The sequence below is a fragment of the Dermacentor silvarum genome, chromosome 2, assembly GCF_013339745.2.
Source record: "Dermacentor silvarum isolate Dsil-2018 chromosome 2, BIME_Dsil_1.4, whole genome shotgun sequence".
In the NCBI taxonomy this organism is placed as follows: domain Eukaryota; kingdom Metazoa; phylum Arthropoda; class Arachnida; order Ixodida; family Ixodidae; genus Dermacentor; species Dermacentor silvarum.
Window position 1 is genome coordinate 156797883 of NC_051155.1, and position 23259 is coordinate 156821141.

Here is a 23259-nt window from a genome sequence, read left to right on the forward strand (position 1 = left end):
TACTGTCATCATTACTTTCGTATGGGCCTAGTGGTTCCGGAGACGCCTATCGAACGCAAGCGCCTCGCTCCCTTATCGCAGCTGGCCCCATATGTGAACAGTTCGTGTGGAACAACTCGCTGCCCGCTCGATCGTTGCTGCGTCGAAAAGTTTAAGAGCGTGCCACGCTTATACAGTTATGCGCAATGGTGTGGCCGTGCCGTTCGGAAGCCTCGACCACCGAGAAACAAGACCCCACCCCACGTAGCTTACAGCTTGCTAAGTGTCCCCCCTCGCGGCACTCGCATTCTCTTTAGCCGCTCGGAAGCGGCAGCACGTCTACGCGGGAAGGAAATACATTTGACGTTTCCTTGATGAAAGTCGAGATATGTCGTCAGAATCGAGCCAGCAGCCGTTTGCGGTCAGCGCGCCTTCTATACGAGCCCCATCATTAGGCTGCGCGTCACTTTTTATGTCGGTTTGCGTTGTATAACGGTGCTGTCCACTTATGGCACGTCCGAGCCACCGACTCTTACCATCTGCCAGGAAGGAAACTGGGAAAGCATTGCCGAGCCGAATCTGGCGATGCAATTTATGGCGAAGAACACTTGGAGAGGTGGAGAGCGGCCGCCCTACAGTGAAAGGTGTTTGGATTCACAGGCCGTAAACAGGAGGCAAAGGTCTTCGCAACACCTATTTGAAATGTCGCTAGCTTCTCTAGGTGGTGAACGGCGATCTAATGGTCTTGCTGCTACTTCCCCTTGACCATCTTTGAGGGGAAGTAATGCACACAGATGAGACATGATTGTAAAACGTAAAGAACAAACATACTTTATTTGTAAAGCATTTTTTATAATACAAACAACGTAACAGAACACCGCAAAGGAATTTCGTTGCAGGGAAGACAGACAGGACAGGGGAGCTGGAAGGAAGAGTTGTGTCGTCAGGACATGGAAGACAGGAGATAGAGACGAACATTGCGGCGACGTTGAGACAGAAGGGTGGAAACGAACAGGGGGGGCGTGGTCAGCAGGGATCCCCGAGGAGTAGAGAAATACTACTAGACGAAGAAGGGAAAGCCACAGAAGACGGACAGGAAAGGACAGCCTAGGCGGGGACGATGGGAAGACAGGTCGTTGTGCGTGGCCAATCTTGCAGCAGCAGCCCGGGAAGACGGAAAGAGAAAAGAGTTCCTAGGAGGTGGCACAGGTGTGGAAAAGACTTGGTGGACAGACAGACAATCTGCTTCTTGCGGGGGGGCGCGGCGACGAACGCACATCACACCGGTGTTGTCGGAGGCGGCGGGGCGGAGAGACGAACGAAGAAGGCACATAAATAATAGTTATAGTCCTAACAAGATGACACATGATTTAGTGGTAGCCATAGCCGTGGCCGTAACCGCCGTGGCCGTAGCCGCCGTGGCCGTAGCCTCCGTAGTATCCACCATAGCCGACGGCAACGGGGGCGGCAGCGACAGCGACCTTAGCGACGGCGGGGGCAGCGACAGCGACGGCGGGGGCGTGGTAGGCGGGGGCGGCGACGACGGGGGCAGCCTTCACGGCGTGGGGGGTCTGGTAGACGGCGGCAGCAGGGTGGGAGGCAGCGGTTCCGGGCTCGTTGGTCTTGACGGCAGCGCGGAAGCCATGTCCGTCGGCGACGTAGTGCACGCTACGGTGGCGGCCGTAGGAGTCGGTGAAGCTGTAGGATCCGACGCGGTTGTTGTGGGCATCAGCAACCTCGTGGCGGCTCTGGTGGTTGCCGTGTCCATCGTTCACCTCGTAACCGAACTTGTAGGGCTGGGCAGCCTGCGTCGTGGGCGAGGAACAAGAAACACGTGTAAGCTTGGCATTGCTGTGCGTCCCCAGAGCTCTTGTTTCGAATCTACCTTCCCTTTGCGATAGTTAGATCGCTTGGTGACGCGGCATAGCGGCTATTTCGTCTAATGCTTATCCACAAATGCTGTTCTTTGTTTTGGAGGACGGAATAGCTCAGGTCCTTGGGATACCGTTATGTAATTTAATATGCTACCCCATCCCTTTCTTCTCCTTTTGATCCTTTACCTCCTTGCCACTGCGATCATTTCTCAGTATCTGAACATCAACGCCATTTACTTTAAGCTATAGGTTCTTTGAGTGTGTTGATGTGGTTAGTTTCCAGCTTGAAAGGGTCAAGACATTCGGCATCTCTCTTAGTCCCTGGCTACTTCGAGTCGGTAGTAGGTGTTGGCGCATTTAACGAAGCTGCCTAAAATCTTTTTTTTTTTATCCCACCTGCTCTGACTGTTCAATGTCTAGATGCTGCTACCCGCTCATGTGAGCTGTTTGTAGAGGTTGTCACTTACATAGACGTCCTGGACAACGGCCTTGGCCACAACGGGGGCAGCGACAGCCTTGACGACGGGGGCAGCAGCAGCAACAGCGACGTGTCCGTATCCACCGTGTCCGTAGCCACCATAGCCGCCATAGCCGCCGTAGCCGCCATAGCCACCATAGCCGCCATAGCCGAGGTGGCCATAGCCGCCAACGGCAACAGCGGGGCCGACAACGCCGGCGTAGGCGGCCGAAGCCAGAGCCAGGACGAGAAGCTGCGGGAGCAGAGGGGTGGGAGGGGTTAGGGAACTCGTGCCAGTTGAGAACGCTTATAAATAGACTACGGTACTAATTCGCGCCGTCCCGTCTTGAAATCTAAGGTAACGAAGTAGAGCTCGATCCCTCAGTATAGAAACAAATTAAGGGGTTATTGCTTTCGCCTGCCTATTCTCCATTATCCTGCTTACGTAATTTGATGGGGATAAACGGGAGATTAATTTAGGATCTAGAGGCTCCATTTAGCGTTCTGTAAGGGAATGTGAGAATGGGAGTATTATCTGATTCGCAGCCACCAATGCGTCAAACTGAACTACAATTAAGCCGGGGGGGACAGTCGCCCACATTGTCCCGGAGGGTTGGGGGCCCTAAGGGGGTTTCGGCCGGAACAATGCCTGGCAGCGCACACTGGACGAGCCACCACCAGGCATCCTTCCTTCGTGCTGAGGGCTGGGATCAGCTGACGAGTACGGGTACGGTCCGTGGAACGCGATTATCCATCCAGTAGTAGTGGTGGCGGTGGCAGTTTCGACGCTGGCGTTATCCTGCGGCTACCGCTGGGGTAGAGCCGACCGAGGCACAAGAGACGCATGTGCTTGGGTTCCCTACCTGAGCGAACATGGCTGTTTGCGAACTGCTGACGAATTCGAGTGTGCTTCTGGTCCGGCGTCCGGCGGATTTTATACCAGGCGCGGGGCCTGACCTAGATCACCGGAAGGTCTGTCCTATCGTCGCTGGCCGCCGGAAGAGTTAGGGGCCGGCCTCGCCCAAAGACACCCTTGGAGAGTGAACGCGCGCTCGACGCCGCCGCCGTCGGGGCGAGGGGGTGGCCGCTCGGACAGCGCCCGCCACTGGCCAGAAAAGAAAGAAAGAAAGCAAAATCGGCCGTCCAATCTATCTGGAAGCAAAATGGAACAATTGGCGGGTCCTGCCCCTTTCGCTAATCTCTCCCTCGCTTCGCGCCGGACTTCGTGGCGTGGTCGTTGCACGAGTGTGCATAACTGGGGAGCGGGTGAGCGAGCGCGGTTGTCCTTTTCAAGGACGCGTGGCGCCTTGCTCGCGCAGCCGCGTGCTGGCCCGCGCGGACCACTCGGCGCCTCCAACCCTAGTTCTCCCCCTCGCCTTGCGACAAGGCTGTCTCTTGTTTTTGCTCCCGGCGCCCACTAACGGGCCCCTCGAATCGCCCCGGGCGCGGTTTTGCGCATTCTTTATTTCGTGCGTATTTTGTTTCTTTTGCTGCTCTCTAACCCAGCACCCTGCCCCCCTCCTCCCCAGTATGTGCCCACGGCTGTGTCGACGGCTCACTCCCGCTGTTGCTCCGGCCGGATAGAGCCTGCTCGCGCGGCCCTCCGGAGTTACCCCCTGGCCACTACTACCCGCGCGCTTTCTTATCAGTTATCAGCCCCTGTCCAGCTATGCGGCTCCAAGGGTGGTGTCCAGTGTGAGACCATGAAGTCCGCCGGCCGCTCGCGCGCGCGCCTGCTGTGAACGGGCCGAACGCGTTTTGCGCTGCGCTGGGGAACGGGGCTCGCTCGATGCGGAGAACGCGTGAGATTTACACTTTAGTAACGCCGAGAGTCAGTCGCGTGCTGGGGTTGCGGTGGTTGATTAGAATGACACCGTGTAATGGAAATTGTATGGGTTACGCAGGCGTTTTGGGCTCTCTTCGTAGTCCGTGGCGAGGTGCATCCCTTGGCGTAATTGGCGTTTGTACCGAACTGATTGCACTCGGACTTGTTAAAGACGGGTTAGGAGGTATAGGTGCATAGATCGTTGTGTTCCCGGGCGATGTATTGACCCCGAGTGCCCACTAGTGCTAGGCTTATGATGAAGGATTATGCTGTACGACTTAGGTCGTAACGGTGGCAATTGAGCGGTAACGGTCTTTGAAGGCAGTCTTACTTCCAGTGCTCGAGGATCTAGAATTTTTTACTATTCTGCTGTAAGCTTATTTTCTATCACTTACCACAAAAATGCATCTGAAGTATACACCCCCATTAAAGCTTAGTTTGAAACACCGACGGCGCTACACATTCTGTAAGTCTATTTTATATACAAAGGAGAAAACTCTAGCGACCTGTGGGCGCACTCTGTAGCCCGGGGTGCAACACTATGTATAACGTGCTGAGTAGGCATTGTCGAAAAAAAGAAAAGAATACGTTCACAGGCACTTATTCTTGGGTATTGCAGTTCACACTTTCTTGAATCCAATGGTGCAAACGAAACTACAACGAGCAATGGAAAAGACGAATGCTAGGTTTTATGCCATCGCTTCCTCGTAATCGTAACGCTTCTTGCACTTGAGCATAGCTTTGACGTGAGCGTAAGCAATATGGTTGCTTTTGTCTTGCCAAAATGCAAAATTAAATGTATAATTGTCTCGTAATCTCAAACAGAGTGAGACACAAATGCTCATAAGGAATAAGTGCGTCCACGTTCTCATGCATTTAGAGCACATTTCCCCCCTAGCTGCTACTTAAGACGCCGTCTTTGCGCATAGCGGCCCCTCATAAATGCTCACCCTATCCGGGGGCGCGTATGAAAGCGGAACGTTGACAGCTGGCGTCGGTAGAAACGCCCGAGCATGGGCAAAAATAAACGGAGATGCACCGTGCACGCTGCGTTAGAGTGCCTGCGTTCGCTCTAGATGGTGCGAAGTAGGCAGCAAAGGCAAACCTAACGCAACAAAAAGAAAGATTGTGCAAAGAAAGCACTTAGCAGGACGCGCGCCGTTCCCAGTGCCTACGAATGCATAAGCCGTGCCCAGGAAAGAGCACCCAAAACATCACGAGGAAGTGGCGAGCATCAGGCATAGAGCGCAAGATGTGTGCTATACGCGCGCCTACTTTTAGCGTGCTCCAGCAATATTTGGCATGCAACGTTCCTCGGATTGTGGCGCCTGAAAGCGCTGGAGAGGGCGCGAACGTGGGGGCGAAGGCAAAAACGCATTAGAAAACGAAGCACAATTATTTATTTTCGTGTGGGGGCAAAATAAAGGTGGAGTGTTTATTCGTTACCACCGATACTATATGTCGTATTTGACGACGAGCGAGTGAGTGACTCATGTAGCTATGGGAAAGTTTTTCCAAGCGGTAATTGTAGGAAGTGAGCTCAGTGCGTGTGTGTGTGTTTGAGCGCATGGAGGAGGAGGAACGGGTGGGAGTGCTCTTTCCAAACAGAGAGATGTCGCCGGTTTGAAGGAGCATCTTTTGGATTCTCTGCTACTCATCTGCGCTGCCAGGTGGATCAACGTGTAAAATACGGACCGCAGTTATAATATCTTCTGTCGACACTACAAAGAGAGTATACGCGATGGTAGCTAAAGTGAAACCGATTTTACATCTGCGTTTTACCGTGAAGCGTTCAAAAACAACCGAAATCAGGGACTCATCCACCCGAAACAAACCAAAATGAAGCTTGTGGGAGCACCGTAGTCATCACACCTGCCTGGGTGCAGACTCGATCCCTCGCGTCACGTCGTTAGACAAACGACCGTTTCAGATCGACCATTCCCTGGGCATCGTTGCGCGCAATGTTTTCGGCGGGCTTCCGCTCCACCGAGCTGATAAGAATACACGCACTTCCACGACTGACGCACGCTTTCTTACATCACGGTGATCCGCTTATGGCACAGGGAAGCGTCTGCTTTTCTAAAATTTTTATGTTCTCTGCGGCCACTGTTCGCTATGTTCCTGCCTAGATTGCTTTTCTTGGTCCGACACAGGTGGGCGAGAGATTAATGGCGTCTTGGCTTGGGGCGTCGGCGGCCGGTCTCTTCCCTGTCTGTTCGTCTCGCGTAGCTTGGGGACACGTCTGGCGTTGATGTCGCCGGCCTCTGCGGTGGGCCTCTTCCTTCATTTGCGTCCGCGGGGGCTCGTACTTTCTTTGGAGCAGTGTGACCGCATTCCTGGCGACAGCGCTCTTTAGCACTCACTCTACGTAGCGCGTATATAGCATGCTGAAATAATAAGAGACCATACCCGAAGGTGATTCTTAGAGGTTTATTGATCTGTTTGAAAGTATAGGCCGAGAGACTTTAGAGCACGTGGTGTCGGCTACAGCAGGCGTAGGGCAGACGTTCTTGTTCTTTTTTTTTTTAGGCGTGTCACCTAAAGTAAAATAAGGCTTACTGCGCCCCTGGTCTCTGAACACCTAAAGATTCTCACATAACTCAATCTAATTCACCCTTCGGCTAAACACCGACAGACGGCACTGGATGTATGGCTCGTAACAGCAGCGGTTAAGGAAAGAGCAGAATGAAGAAGAATGATATTTCCAAATCACAAAATATTTTTGTTTATTTATATTCCTCAAATGTTTTTTTTTTTTTCCTTTTGCCACATGTCTTCTCTATATTGAAGGTGCAGTGCTTTTCTCTTTTCTGTATTGAATTTTCATGTAATTGTGCTACCCAAGTCGTGGCTAGTCGCAAGAGTCGTAGTCGTCATCTTCTTCTAACGCTACGATACTACCCACAAATTTTATTTAAATGCAACGTTCTTGCTTTCCTCAACTTCCTGCTGGTTTTGACATGCATATTTTTCGCTATTAGTTGTATTTCTGGAAACGCTGGTGCCTGTAAGTTACGCAGTATTCCATTATTTCCTCGCATCATCAAGATTTGTCAGATTGATGTACATACTATAACCAACAAAAAAAAACAATTAAGAAAACCTGCCGTGACATAAGGTATGGGGTTAAAAAAATGTAAACCTGGCTGCACAGGTGTGAACGTGGTTCCTTATGAGTGCTACATTTAAACACGACACCCGTGAGCTGCATAGACACAAAACATACCGAAGCACGAAAACATATATGTTAATTTATTGATGTTCACCTAAGTGAAATCCGTATTAACTCTCGCGCTCACTGTTTTGCTGAGAACGCATGGGCACCCCCTCAGATGAGAAATATCTGCTACGATCAGAGCCACTTGTAGTGTTTGGAAGCTGGGATCATGGAGCCATCGTTTTCCTGTGCATTAGTCAGTAGCCGCGGTTTCATTTTATTGCGCACTGGTTAAGGTTCAATAGAGGCAGAATAATAAAAGAAAGAAACGATTGTGTGCTGAGCTTTAGACGCTTGTTAAAGTGCCCCGGGTAGTCAAAATTAACGCCGGAGCCCTGCATTAAGCACCTTCTCATAAACCGTATATTGATTTTGGAATATTAAGCTACCTATTCTTTAACACATTTTTTTAGCTCTCTGGCTAAAGCATTCGCTGAATGGGTGCTGGACCCTCTGGATTCTCAGAGTAGGCCCGTCTATTTGGATTACATTGCCAGCGGCTGTCCATAACCTAATTCATAAGAAATGTCATGTGAATGTCATGTCTCCTAAACGGAACGTGACTCGGTGTTTTGGTCGCACTGCTGTTTGAGAGATCTTTTGTAATGTTATGTCTTCAACTTCGCCACTGCAGCATGTGTAGTAAAGCAGTTTTCTAGAAAGTTCTTTACTGCATTGTTATAGCTAGTTTTTTATCTTGATACGTTGCACACGTAATGTCTGCTTCTTCACGTAGTGGAACTGAAGCGATCTATTTTTTCTATCTGCCCCAGGTTATTTTTCATGTGCCAGCACTTAATGGGAGGTTCCTACCATATATTTCACGCGCGTTCATTCGGTGAGTAGTCTCAACAACTTGATGAATGATTCAGAATGGTGGCTACGGACATAATTATCGATGTAAGAAACGTAAAGGTGGGCTTATAGAATAGGGAAGTGTGTACAACTGAAGGGTACCTTCAGATAGCGGTTGTGGTACATAGAACCAGCACCAATAACAACTCCGTAAAACACATTTGTTCTCGCTATCTGCAACCGCTTTCTGCACAGGAATAAATATAGTGGGCTGAAACTTTGCAAACGCCTACGTTCCCATGCAGGGCATCAAAGTGCGCGATGCAATCAGAAGCATTTATTTAGAGTAGTAATCAGTGAAGTAAGCGCTGACGGAACTCGTTGTGGACACAGCTGTGAGGGAGAATCAAAGTTGAATGACGCACAACTGTTTCAGTGACGACGCGGGGCGGTGGTGTGAAGTATGACGTCATTTATTGCTCGTTGCGTTGAGGACTCTGCAAAGAAGTGGGTAGTCAGGCTACGAAAAAAAAAAAAGAAAGACAGAAACTAGCAGACAAGCACCAAGACCAAGCAGACAAGATCAAGACCGGGAGCCGGTGAGCGGGTGCGGAATATTATGTAGCCTCACGGTAGGTAAAGGCAATCGGAGGCTTGTGATGTGAACAATAATTTGCTTACTCAATATTTCACGCGTGTTGCCTGTATGTTTGCAACGCAGCTGGTATTATGACTGGATGCGATGAAGAATGCCAGTTCTTGTATTCTGCACAGGCCGTCCACTGAAAACGTCCGCTCAAAACACCCACGCAAGACGCAGAGGAAAATATTTGGGGCGGGACCACTTGTAACAAGAGCAATGAAACTTGGAGAAAGTATTGGGGCTTTCAAGGGTAAAGTGTCGGCAAAATTGGAAGCATGTGGGGTAATTATACCATGTTGTGGGAAATTATAAAACCTCCGCTATTGAGCCTTGAAACTCTGAGCATATTTCAGCAGTGCACGTATACAGAAGACCATGTACGCTTATAATAAAACAACGAAGGCGTCTTTTCCCAGTTAAGAGGCGTAAATTCGAGGGAATTAGTTGTACGCACAAGTGCGTTCAAGACTGACGGCACCGGCACAAGCGCAGTGGCTCCGCATCTATAACAGAGGGCGCCGGGCACCGTGACCTTTTACACGAAAAGCTCTATTTCGCTTTCGTGATTCTTTAAGGATTGTGGAAGTTCTTGGAAGTCATGCGGACTTATCCCGTTACTGTGCTTACCTTGGTGTGCACCCATGCATGGATTCTTTTCTTATTAAGCCATTATAACCCATGATAAAACTGCTGATGCGTCGTTTATCAAAATTTGTGAATGGTGAAAGAATAATTCAAATGCCATGTCTTCAAAAATTATCTCGAAATATTTATTCGTTCTCACGTAACAATTGTGTACTAGATCTAGTACACTGGGCGCATATGGATTCAATGGCCAATGCACTTGTCATAGCGCTCCTACCTCCTTGTATGAAGTTTTTGGAATCCACTCTTTTTCGAGGCTCACATCTCCATTATGCTTGGGCGCGAAAAGTTCGGCATCGCAGCTGCTTTCTGATTTTTTCGGTGTAGCGACCATGACCATCCGCCATGAGCGTCCAAACCCATATACAGTGACCCGAGCAAGCACGGCATCGACGACGCCGGCATAGCGAGTGCTGCTAAAGTGTCCTTAATAGCGCTGTTATTGCGAGGAAACCATTTTAGTGGAATGTTGTTGCAGGCTTTGCTAACCTACAATAACAGCAGACGTCGTTCACAAAGAAAGCATCGATGTTGTCGTCTTCACCTTCCTCCTCGCCCGTATCTTCGGTTTGTTCTTGCGACACAAAAGCGATATCAATGTCCTCTTCTGTGTTTTCTGCACTCACAACTCCATCAAGAATATCACGCAAGCGACAAAATGTCTTTCTTCCAAAGGAAAACTCTGTATTCATGTTGGAACGCAACTGAAAAAGAAAGCGCCGATTTGTAACTGCTCACGCCCCGAGTGTATGTAGTACACCAAACTTTGAACGCGTGTTCCGTTCTTCGAAACAAAGCCGCAGATTCGACCGTTTGTTTCTAATACTTAGCAGGCAAGTAGAAGCAGAAATAACTGAAAAGTGAGTATAAAGCAGGCAAGCAGAAATAACTGAAAAGTGAGTACTCAGCCCAATGACTCGTGAGTCGGCAGTTTTACATGAATTGGAGTGAAATTTTTAGATATGGATGAAACAGTAAATTCTGCTTAGTCTTAGGGTGTGTGTGCGTGCCCTCTCGCATCAAGAAACGGAAATAGCCAAAACGAAATATTCAGCTGTTCAAGAGGTATAGGGTTGCGAAACCAAGTGTACCAGTTCTAGTACAGTCGGCGCTAATGAGTTAATTAACTTCCTCTTAGTAAACTTCAATCTTAGAAGGCTTGTCTGCTTCATCAGAATGTCATATTATGTGCTTTCGGCTTTTAACTGGACTTTATTCGGGATCATTTATCTATGTACATGTGTTCATAGATGGACATAGGAAATGCCTTTGACGTATTATTCTTTCTTTCTCTCTTTCTTTCTTTCTTTCTATGGCGATTCCCACCATCTGGACTTCCGCTGTTCGCTAACCAATGTTCCATGAGAACACGAAGCTAAAACAATGCTTCGCCGTACTGGGCGTGTGCGCTTCGTACTGCAGAATATATCTTGTGAAATCATTTTAGTTTATTTTCTACAATAACAGCCAAAGAAAGCTGCACCCGAATATGTAAAAAAAGCACGAGTCTGTATATTTGGTTCGCTGCTTCACAGAGGCTGTGCCGCAGTTGGAAGTATTTGAGCGAAAGATTACTGAATAGGTCATAACACTGAATACATAATTATGATATTATGGCTTCTTATGATATGACTAATATGAAAATCGGGCCCCTCGGTTCCCTTTCTTCTCGTTGAATACATAATTGTACTTCGAATCGCACAACATGAGAGAAATATTTGATACAGCAGAGGGACTGGGTTGTCGAGTTCAATTCCCGACGGCTCGGCGAAAAGAACAATATATATAGTTATTGTCGGAGTGCAGCCGTTAAAAGCTGTAGGTGGTCGAAAGGGGTACGATATGCATGCATTAATGCAAAGCAAAGTAAATTTACATGCGGTGTCTCACTAGGCGTTTTGGAGCTGGCACCGTAAGGGTCAATAATGAGCTAACAAATTTAAATTCGAGGTTTTAACGTCTCAAAAGTGCCCAGAGCGTTATGACAGACCCCGCTGTAGACGGCTGCACATTAAGTGCGGATACATCGGGTTCTTCAAGGTGCTTCTACATCGAGTTACGAAAGGAGATTTCGTCACCACCGAAATGCGGCAGCCGCGACAAGGAGTCGAACTCACAACCACGTGCTCAGGAGCCGAACTTTTCAGTCAGTCAGCTACCGAGGCGGTTCAATATTGAGCTGCATTGCTTTAAGGCGCATGGACAGCTTAAAGATTGTTTAGCTGCTCTAAAATCTTGGTATAAACTGCCGAACTTCATGGACGCCACCCTGGAACTCCTCGCAGACGAGTATGAAGCTGATTGGCGCCTTCGACACGCTGGTGCCAACAAATTTTCCCTCCATAGAGACAACGAACCTTCAAGAATGCCCCGTGAGTGCTCAATATCCATTCCTCATGAGTATGGCATTTTCGCCGCGAACGAGTTTCTCTTTGCTGAAGGTTAAGTCGTTAATTCGTATAGACGGAGAAGGCTCTTCGTCTACGATAGCAGTACTTCCTATCCTGTTGTTGCCCAGAACCCGTCCGCTCGTTTCCAACGCTGCGGCCCCGTATATTACCCCTGCTGTCACATCGACGTCATTGAGCCGGCGTGCTTCACGCGTAGAGTTCGCGCGGGCGCCTTGTGATGGCCGCGGCGTTTATTGCTATCGAATAGAAGACATTAACGCCATCAGCGCAACGGAACAACCTGACGCGGCTCCTCGTCCCTCTCCCGTTATTCCATCACCGATATATCTCTCTCTTTTGTATTTTTTTTTTGCACTTCCTTCACCCTTGGCTCTGCGGATTCCTATTATACCATCAAGGGGAACATACGCACGCCTCTCTCGAAACGACCACGCCGTAAATGCGCATAATAATTACACGCACCTTTCAAGGCTTCTGTGGCCATCAATATACGAAGGGGAACAATTCCCAGTTTCACACGGGGCTGCCGCAGGAGTCGGCGGCTGGCGTAGGCACCGATTTTTCCTCTTCCGGTGTCGGGTGGCCAGCAGTGATCTGCCAAAATGAACGGATGCCGGAGCACGCATGGACCCCAGCAAGAACTCGCAACGTGCGCCCGCGCGCGTGCGTGCGTGTGCGTGTGTGTCTGTGTGCGTGCGTGCGTGCGTCCGTGTGTGTGTGTGTGTGCGTGTGTGCGTGTGTGCGTGCGTGCGTGTGTGCGTGTATGTGTTTGTGTGTGTGTTGACGCACGTACTCGAGCGACTAGTTGCGAAGCGCAAGCGGCGGCACTAACACACAATGCATAAATTTGACTGAAATATACTTCCAGGAAAAAAAAAAACACTGTTTATACGTTCCCTCCGGGTGGTGCTAGAAGGATGGGATAGAGAGAAAAATCGAGATAGAGAGAGAGAGAGACCTTTGCGTTAAAAAGCATCCCTGTAGGTCCTGTTTAGCCCATTTCGCACTGAGCTAAAGGTTCTAGCTTCTCCCTTATTGCTCCAAGGAACAGGTATAGTGTCGATAGCGCACGTGCTTGCAATCTTTGCTATGGCCAGGGCTCGGACGTGTTCAGTTTTGGGAGGTCTCCATTGCTTGCCAGGATTGTGTCATATGTGTGCACTTACGTGCACTATTGATTTGTGTGAGTGGGTTTGTATTTCCGGGTTGCATGACTTGGCGGAAGCCCAGAAGTAGGGCTCAATATACAAGTTCACCATTGCCCACATTCTTTCTTGTTTCATCAACGCCGAATAATTTATACCACGTTATATTCTAGGCAAAGTAGCTGGCACTGGTCGGCTGCCTATACACGGCGAGTAAGTTAGACATCAAAATAGAGCAAGGAAAACAAAAACGGACTGACAGCATTGAAAGATCTTGACTTCGTGACGATTTAGTTTCAAAGTTTTATATTTGCGCATACCTTAAAATAAGTCCGTGTCAGGTAACGGTCTCCATGTTCGCGGCGCACTGACCACACCAATCGACCATTTAACTGCGTTGAATTACCGAACCCCATTCCTACAGCCGTAGAGCGTGTTTCATTCCCTCTCGCTCAAGTTACAAGTGTCGTTAGCGTCGCAATAAGGTAATAAATACCGCTCAGCGGTCTTCAGCCATCGCTGTTTTCCTCGCTTTTGCTGTTGTCAAAAATAGATGACGTACGGTCGAACTCATGAGCGTTCAGCTACAGATTGTGTGCGCAACAGTAAAAGACTACTCTTTATTTAGAACATGATTGCGACATAAGTGGCATGCCGTTGGGTGCAGCCCATAGTCGTTGGGTGCTGCCCGCCGCGGCACCTGCCCGCCGCGGGCACACTCCCCTTTTTCAGGGCCTCGATAATTCTAACAGGAAAGCAAAACAGGAAAAAGAAAAAGGGGGAGGGAGTGTGAATAAGCACGTTCTCGCTCGTATCTCCTGCGGCCGCAGATGGATTCGCGCCCACTGTCGAGCAAAAGAAAAGGAACTATAAAGGCACTTATGATGAATGGGAGTGCAACTTGGTGCACGCTGGTGGTAGATTTAGGTTGTGTCAACATACCACACCCGTGTGCCTCCGAGCAAGTCGTTCGGCCCTGCGCAGTCACTTGTAGGTTCTGCCGTAAAAAGTTTTCCCTGAATCGACGCGCTCCTATTGTCGCAAACCTTTCTTTCACCTGTCGCAAACCTGTCGCAAACAGCTTTCCTATTCACGCTATACGGGTAATACCGGTATTCAAAAGCAGGATAAACAGGTTTGAAGGCACAATGAGGAGAAAGATTAAACTAGGTAGTTTATAGTTCTCATATATCAAACGGACACAGAACCGACAGAGAGAGAGAGAGAGAAATGGAAAATAAAGAGAGAACGCCGGGACGCTAACGAGGGAGTCGTCTGGTAGGCTACCCTGAGTTGGGAGAGGGGAACAGGCCAATAAAAAGATTAGAGAGAGAGAAGTGGGAATGCGTGGGGAATGTGGGCAAGCTCGTGGAGAACACCACACGAGCAAGGGCGGTTGCACAGGCCAGTCATCCTCGTGAAGTAGAAAAGTGCCTTCACCCATGTCATGGGCCGACGAGCGGTTGGGACGCCGTGCAAGTAGCGCCTGCATAGACAGCGGCGGAGCTCCTTGTAGCAAAATAAACACACAAACTAGATGCGGCTGTCTCCAACAACCAGACATTACCGCGACGGGTAATCGTGACGTTGCGGAATTAGGCAATTTCTAACCAGGCTTTTTTAAGAATAATAAATGTATACTATACTGCATTCAAAACTGAAGGAAGACACAAAGCTTAAATAGGTTTCTTTATTATCTGCGTTAAGGGGATATTCTCAATTGACAGTTATTGCAGCGGGATTCTCCTACGTCAGAAAAAAAGAATCGGTATACAAAATTGCCAAAGGTTATTCCAAAAGGCCTTCCTTCATTTCCATTAACCCCTGCAGATGCAAAAGAAGTGAGGCTGGCGTGGAAGGGACCCGCGGTAAACACCGTAAGTGCTTCGCTCAATGCGGACACCTTTACCTGGAAACAAAGAGAAATCAACATTTAATTCTCGCACGGTGATATGCCACCCAACAGCTTACCGGGAATAATGCTTCTTATTTTAATTCACTGATATCATTTCACTGATGATTAAGTCACTGATTCACTGGAGATAACCGGAATATTATGTGACACATGGTAGATGGTCCAGCATTAGTGAGAATTCGTGTATGACTGCTCGGTTTTGCACTGCAAGCACGCGTACCAAATGTGAAGACGAGATCGAGATTTCGCAAACATTGGTTTTGACGTCCTGTTCCTTCGCGTATCCCTATATATTGCCAAACAGAAGCAGCAAAGGACTGAGCGAGTATAGATCCAAGAATAACCTACCGTGGTGGCATAGTGGCTTTGGTGTGGCGCGGCTAAGCCCGAAGTAGCGGGATTAGCCCAGCCTCAGCGGCCACATTTCGATCGGGGCGAAATGCAAAAACACCCGCGAACCATGCATTGAGTGTACAGTACTCACGGATGGAAACGCGACAGGCAAATTTTTAGGTAGAACTCTTTTTCTGTGCAATTACTCGAGAGTACCATGTCTTGTTGGTTCGAATCTGGTCACGAAAGGTGACTTGGACTCTGATATAAGCGTACGAGTCGAGATTGCGCCGATGTCACGCAAACTACCGGCGGTGGAAACAAAAGCATGCGCATTGGTCAGGCCTAAATTGTCGCGTTTCAATCCGTGAGCACTGTACGTTAAAGAACTCCAGGAGGCCAAAGTAATATCGGAGTCCCCCACTACAGCGTGCCTCATATTTAGTTCGAATTTTCGGCACATAAAACCCCGGAATTTCATTAATTTTTCATGTCAGATCCAAGAATAGAGTTCCTTATTCTTGCAAGCTTTCGCGAATTATGGAGTTAAAGGCGACGTAGTGGAAAACCCCGTTATTATTGTGTTGTACTCTCGTGAGAAAAAGTAACGCAAACGTTGACAAGTTGCTGGGGACCACCGACGGATTGATGTTGAATAAGAAAAAAACATTAATATGCTGCTGACACTATACATTTTTGTGCATCGCGCCAGCGTGCGCAGACACGCTGTTCAGTTTATTTCAGCTCAGTTCAGACGGAGCGAGACATTTCCTGCGCATCGAAGCATGACCTACAGAGACGAATCAGAGCCCCCGGCTGTCTTAGCGTTTCAATGGCGAGAAAGCCGAATGCGACCCTCAAAGTTCCCATAACGTCATTGGCGCCGCAGGCGGCAGTTACTTTTCTAAATAGTCTGTACACGTTATATTCCACACGTTTTGTAGTGCAGTTGTTTTAATCTTCGACGCTGTCAACAGAATAACTGCTCCATATGTTACAGAATGGATGCCAAGAGAAGGGAAGCGCAGTCGAGGACGGCAGAAAACTAGGTGAGGTGATGCAGTTATGCAATTTGCAGGCGCAAGTTGGAATCAGCTAGCACAGGACAGGGGTAATTGCAGATCGCCGGTAGAGGCCTTCGTCCTGAAGTGGACATAAATATAGGCTGATGTTGATGATGCTACAGCTATAACCTTTGGATGTTAAATTAGGTCATATCACGCATTCATTACTCCTCTTTGTGCTGCCAGAATGCGACCTACTATGTTTTCGACGAGAACGGAAGCGCTAGTCGCAGAAACGTGGCACTCCGCTTGCTTGACAGTTAATGGGCTGAGGTCTACGACACCTTCCATGGAACAAATAAACCATATTTTGTGACATTAAAGTATGAGGCCCAATGACGCACGTCATGACCCACGCCTATATTTTTCTTTTATATGCGACGCACTATTTTTTCGCCGCGATTGCGACCAGTACGAGAAGTCTCTCCAGCCTTTGTATACTATAGAGTTGCCTACATGCTACGTATGAAAGCGGGTATATTCGCGGGAAAGTGAAAATCCACTCCAATAGAGCATGTCATGCTGCTCGTCAAGCGGAGAGAAGCGTGTGAAGATATTTGTCTACTCAAAAATTTATTAAATGCGCAGGCATTTCTTTGCCTATCCAACGAGGAAACCCGTCCGTGTGTCCGCCCCTCCGTCCATTCATCACATAAGATGATCGCTTTCAAGATAGGGCTCGTTACGGTTATTGAGAAACACTTGAATGAAACCTCGGGACTAACCCAGTGATAAACACCGGGGCCGCCCGTTTAAGCTTCGGTGGTTAACTATCTTCACGGAGTGGAAGGGCCGACGAATTTTTTCATAGTGCAATCATATTAGCATATTCGTCGCGCCGGTCAAAACAACGCCAAGCAAGAAATAAACAAAACATAGCAACAAAAACTAAAGACGCCGTCTTTTTCTTACGCCACGCCCTCATTCCAAACAAACAATAAAACTGACAGTGCCACATGTAAGGCAGTATACACGCCACGTTGTCGAACGAAATTTGAAATTGAAGATAGTGGCTGATACACTAGAATTTCATCCTAACAAACGTAACAAACGCGTTCGATCGTAACGATCGTAACAAACGATTACGAACTGTAGCAAGCGTAAGTGGCTATAGCCCCTTTGTTCCCGTCGCAGCCTGCGAGGTTTGTCCGGCACAAGCGAAATGCTCAGTGCGTATGCAAAATAGCTTTGCCATTTATTTTCCAGTGTGCACATGTGGGAACGTTGCGCTTTGGAAGGCGCTCTTTTTTATGTGAATTTGCATGAACGAAATTCGCAAGAATGTGTTCAGAGTTAGCGCTGTAACTAGTGTAACCAGCGGTCAGTGCACACTGTTACAATGGGCGCAGGTTTGGACCTTTATTGTTTAGAATAAACTAGTTCGGCTTTACACTGAGCACTCGACATACATTTTACTTATGGGGCTGGCATCGCAGCGCGTTCAGTGAGTTGGTCATAAAATGCTGAATCAAGATAGCTTCTTGTCGCCCGGCTATATCGTGCTTGGCCACATCTGCATACACCATGAATACTGACATGTTAGACCGCAACCGTGCGGCTCTGGTTTAATGCACTCAAAAGAGGCCACGTGGGTTTCACTGCAGCACCTAACTATCTCACAGCTTTGAAGTGGCCAATACAGTGCCGCTTGGGATATTGTTTGTTTTCGGATAATAGATGCTTATAGCTAAATTATCCACTGCATTCTCATCGGCATTGTCGTCTGTATCGGCGAAGCATAATTTAGGCGGCATGGAGATTGGTCCGTTACGCTGATTATAATTGCTACATGGCTCAACTCGCTCAATGTACATTGATTCACGATGGTAATTCTGTCGCACTTGTATACGGTAAGTAAAGTAATTATTAGCCTGGTGGTTAATCAAGGATACAGGGGATCAGTGAACATTTATGTATACTACCTTACCAATGAAAAGCCAATAATCCCTCAGGAGTTATTGAAGTCTGCCAGACGAGGGGTACGCTATAGATACCCTTTACTCAACGCACGCAATTTACGTCCACATGTGCCGCGTAACCAATACGCATCGATAAAGGCAGGTGGGCCGCCCACGTTAACGTTTATTGTTCACATAGGATAACGTGCATGGTTAGCATGGAGTTAGCGGTTTCTATGCTTGAGCGTTGTGTGTTGCAAGATCACAATATTCTAAAAACAGGCCTGAGACACGAAATAAAGTGAATGAAAAGAAAAATTGTAAAGTCTACTAATAGTGAGCAGAATATTTATTTAATTTTGGCTGCCAAGGTATTGCAAAAATTGCTGAAAATCAAAAATATGAACTAATTATTATCGTCAGTAGAGGACGAACTGGGGTTGGCTGTACCTAGTATAGAGAAATACAGTGAGAGTGTGTGAGACAGGACAAAAGGAATAACCGAATTAAACAAATTTATTGCGCATAAGTCAATGTGTACAGATACCAGAAAGGAGAAAGACTGGATCAAAGGAGACCAGCATGTAAATTACAAAAAAAAAAAAAAAGGCGAGCGCCGATCATCGACGCGTTACACCTCTGAAGTGTAGGCGCACATATACCGACAGGCACATCTGTTATTTAGACTTTCTTGTCGATCCAAAAGCCGTCAGATATTCTGCATGCACACTGGATGGTCCCCGTAATACACTCTTTTAATGAAATAAAAATAAAAGGAACGGATTTAGTCACCTCTCTAGTGAACACGGCTACTTCTTTCATAGAGAAGGTAACAATAACACGAAAAGTACTGTTGGATAAGAAACGTCACCAGTTGCAAAAATTTACGGAGTTAGGTAAAGAGAGTAAATGAACTCCGCATATAGTCCTAGAAAAAATGAAACGTAAGCGTCGAAAGAGGAGAACACGTTGCACCACGCACTACACTGAAACCCGACAAATACATGTGTACTGAGTTCCAACACACACACAAGGTCGCGATGCTGTCGAAGTTGAAAAGCATACGGATGGAAATGCTTGCGCAGATGACGTAATGCACGCACAAAGGCATAACATTTTTCTCCTTTTTCATTTGTTCTCGATTAACTAATTTGGGATATCCGGATAGCCGGCTCTGACGTAGCCTGCATTCTCATGCTGGTAAACTTATACAAAAAAAAGAAAAAGAAAAAGTTATGCTTGCATTAACAAAACAAAGCCTCACAGCATACTGAGCAAAGTTCGGCAAAGTGTATGCCTAACCTTCTCGCGAGTGAAAAAGGAAGTGTCAGAATGTGCCAGTGAGCGCTCTATGAAATTTCGGAAGGTGACCATGAATAACAACAGTCTATATAGCTGCAAAAAAGCGGTTTCCGAGGGCCTCTACCGGATCCATTATTGACTTCAAATAACGTGCTCAACTTGCTCTCTCTCTCGAGGGAGAAAGTCGCATATCTTCGTGGTGCTTATCGATGTGCTAGATTTTCTTTGCTTGTTTTTTTTTCGAGTACTGTTTGTTTATTGTCTTTCCATGTTTATTTTGCTTCTTTTCTCGGCTGACTTACTTTTCCCCATCAGCAGTGCATTGCAGCTTCGAGGTTTTGCATTAATCATCGTAATTTTTCGTGCAGGTTTAGGGGGTTTGAGTCCACGTGACACTTACTCTCTATATAATCGTTTTCTTGTATTAAACTAACAAACTTCACCTGACGTCAGCGCTGTGTGATGTCACCTCCTCTCCGAATTCCTTGTATTTAGTCGCGCCGTCGCAGCCATGAACGCTTATCAACTTGCCAAATTCTGCGTCAATAATTGCCTAAGTCTTCTGCATAATAATCTCGAGACCTGCTGTTACATTTTGTTGGATAAAGCACTGAATTGTTTTCTGCAAGTCACCTCTAGCAAATCATCTCCAGTAGAATTTTGAATTAACACAGGCCTAGATTTAAGGTTGTGAATGCACCCTTCGGTCATATGCGTGTATCTGCATAATCGCATCCAACTACATGCATGTCTTCATCTTCGCTTCTCACACCTCTCTATTCCTCCCTTCCCTTTCCTACTGGACAGTGAGAAGGCTAGAGTACGACTGGCTAAAGCCGATTTCTTTGCCTTTCCTCACTGAATTCTCTCCTCTCTCTCTCTGGCGCTGTTGAAGAGGACAACGTCATCTGGAAACTGTAGGGTTGCGTTGATTCTCACACGTAACCTGTACTAGTCTAACTGTGTGAATACTTGTGAATAGTAGTGAATAGCATGGAACATATTGTGTCTCCCAGGCAGGCGCCCCTTTTAATCTGTATTTTTTCCTGCATTTCTTGAGAGGCATTAAGTTATCTGTGAAAATATTTATAGATATTTGCTAAGACATTTACGTATATGCTTGGATATGCCTCCATGACCTCTGGTATCTACAGAATTGAACGCCTTTTCTAATCTATGAAACCCATTAATTACATTGGTTATGCTTCGCATATTTCGCAATTACCTGATTGGTTACATGGATATAATTTCTTAACCTAACCTGCTGTCTGCTTTGATTTAGGTCAACTGTTGCTCTGTTTCGACTAGAAATTACCATGATGAATATTTTGTACGATACGGAAAAAAGCTAATGAGCCCACAAGTAATCAGTTTTTAAACGCTGTTTTCGTGGATTATATGGTGTTGGCATTCTTCCAAGTCCCGGGTAAATGGCAATTTATACTGCCCATATAACTACCAGCCTTACTTCTTCCAACAGTCAGGCTTTGTGACTTTGCAAATGCAATCAATTCATTGGATTTTGGGCGTAACTGCTGCTTTTGTTTTTTACCAGCCATCGTAATAATTTTCACTGAATGAGCGCTTCCAGTAGCCCCGCGATGTTCCTGTAAAGAGTTGGACAAATCCGCAAAGATAAAATATGCGCTAAGACCACCCAATTAGAACGAGGCCATAATATGCTAGCAGTGCAATTTATTTATGTGAACTAATACATAGCTTCAAAATTACGCGAAGATCATTTATACAGGGTGTCCCAACTATCGTTCACCAAGATTTTCAAATATGCAGAAGCCACGTAGCTGGACAGAACCAAGGAGGTACTGTTATTTGCCGTCGCTTAGAGATACTCAGATATTTTTTTGCATCCCGCCTTAATGCATAATTAATTATATAGCGTTTAATATTGAATCAATTTCTCAAATATTACAATTAGATGAAAGGTGTCAATGAAAAAATTGTAAAACAACAAGAGAAACTCCCGGTAGAGCTTTCTGGTACTCAATACGTGTTACTCAATAGTCGCCGTGGACACCGACACCGACATCGTATTTTCTGCGACATGGGGCCCGGTCAAAATTTAGAGAGGCTCTGCTTTCGACATTTCCCTCATTGTGGCCTAGAACCAAAGTACAGCGAAACACCATCAGAATTAGAGGACGCCTAAGCTTCGCCTTTAAGAATGGAACGCGATAGCATTCAAAGATCCCTGGCTGCTTATCACTAGTCAGGTTTTTTCTCGTATATACAAATTAAAATCCGACGCTATCACGTCTGTAGGTTATGGTTAAGTTGTACTTTACCATTTTTCTGACGGAATTTACTTTGAGAAATTCAAATTTTGTTCACTAACGCCTTGCACCACGTGAAGGGCCTGCCTGGTCGGGGTGGTTCGGGATGATGAGGTTCGGCATGATTATTTCCGCCGTACGCCGATGCTTGCACCGACACCGACGTCGACACCGACGCCGGATTTTCTGCGACACGAGGCCCTTAACGCTGCCCCGTTAAAAGTGCGTGTTTTTTAACGTAAAACTCGTAAAAGCTCGTGAAGCCGCTCGAGGCACTTTGCGTGTAGTCACGGGCTTCGTTGTTCCTTCATGCTGAAAAACACTTTTATGTAGCACGTATTGAGCAACAGAAAGCTGTATCGGGAGTTTTTCTTGTTGCTCTACGAGTTTCCCATTGACACTTTTCATCTAATTATAATATTTGGGAAGTATATTTATTAGTTAAGACTAATTATGTAACTAGGCTGAATGCAAAAAAAATAATCTGATTATCTCCAAGCGATGGCAGACAACATTACCTTGGTTCTGTCCAGTTTACGTGGCAACGTTAAAACCAACGAGATAGCACACTCAGGTAGTTCGCCCTCTACTGTTAGCTGTTCCCGCCGCATGCCTGTTTTGAACTTACCTTACCGGCTTCCCTTAAAAGTTTTAACGCATCACGAGCTGCAACCATACAGAGACCAAATTAGTAGCAGAATCACGGTAACGTTAAAGCCCAGTGCGTGGGCAAGATGCCTCATCAAAAGTTGTGTCTGGCGATCTCATACTTACGCAGCATCGGACCATTGGCGTGAGTAGACAACCACTAATTTACCCGCCATGGTGGTTCAGTGGCTACGGAGTTGCGCTGCTATCCACGAGGTCGCGGAATCAAATCCCGGTCGCGGCTGCCGCATATCGATGGGGGCGAAATGCAACAACGCCCGTGTCCAGTGCATTTGGGGCACGTTGGGTCACTACTGCATGCGTTCGCCGCGAAGTGCCTGCATGCAGGTACTTCCCTTTACCCTGCCAATTGCCAATAAGACTCTCATGAGCACGACGTGCAAGACACGAAACAAAAGTAACAGACGAAGCTCTCCTATACTACCGCTTCGTTTGTGTGTTTCAGTGCGTTTGGGTCCCGTCTATGGCGCCATACTTTGAACATGATGCTAAGTCGATACTAACCAGCCCAATTTTCTGTTCTGCAAAGATTCCTCTGCAGGTGGTGCAGCAGTTTTGCGGTCACGATAGCCGCTGCCGTCAGCAATTGACATAGCAGCGGCTCAGACGTAGAGCACTGCACGGGCTCGGGCTTACCCGAAAGCCCGGGCCCTGGTCGGGCCGGGTAGGGCAGTCTTTACACGGACTCGGGCCGGGCTCGGGCATGGCTATAGGGCTTTTTGACCCAGGCCCGGGCCGGGCTCGGACTTTCTGGTGGTGTGTATGTAACGTGCAGCGAGTTATCCTAGCGCGTCTC

The 23259-nt window shown here is 47.4% G+C and overlaps 1 protein-coding gene across 1 annotated transcript; it reads right to left on the minus strand.

Annotated features, from left to right (window-relative positions):
• Nucleotides 1-803: 803 nt before the first annotated feature.
• Nucleotides 804-3323, minus strand: LOC119441961 (adult-specific rigid cuticular protein 15.7-like). Its single transcript, XM_037706643.2, has 3 exons — nt 3174-3323; nt 2321-2563; nt 804-1784 (listed from the first exon to the last, which is right to left on the minus strand). Exons 1-3 carry the CDS (start codon nt 3183-3185, stop codon nt 1350-1352), a joined length of 690 nt encoding a protein of 229 aa, XP_037562571.1. The 5' UTR covers nt 3186-3323; the 3' UTR covers nt 804-1349.
• Between the last annotated feature and the right edge of the window lie 19936 nt (nt 3324-23259).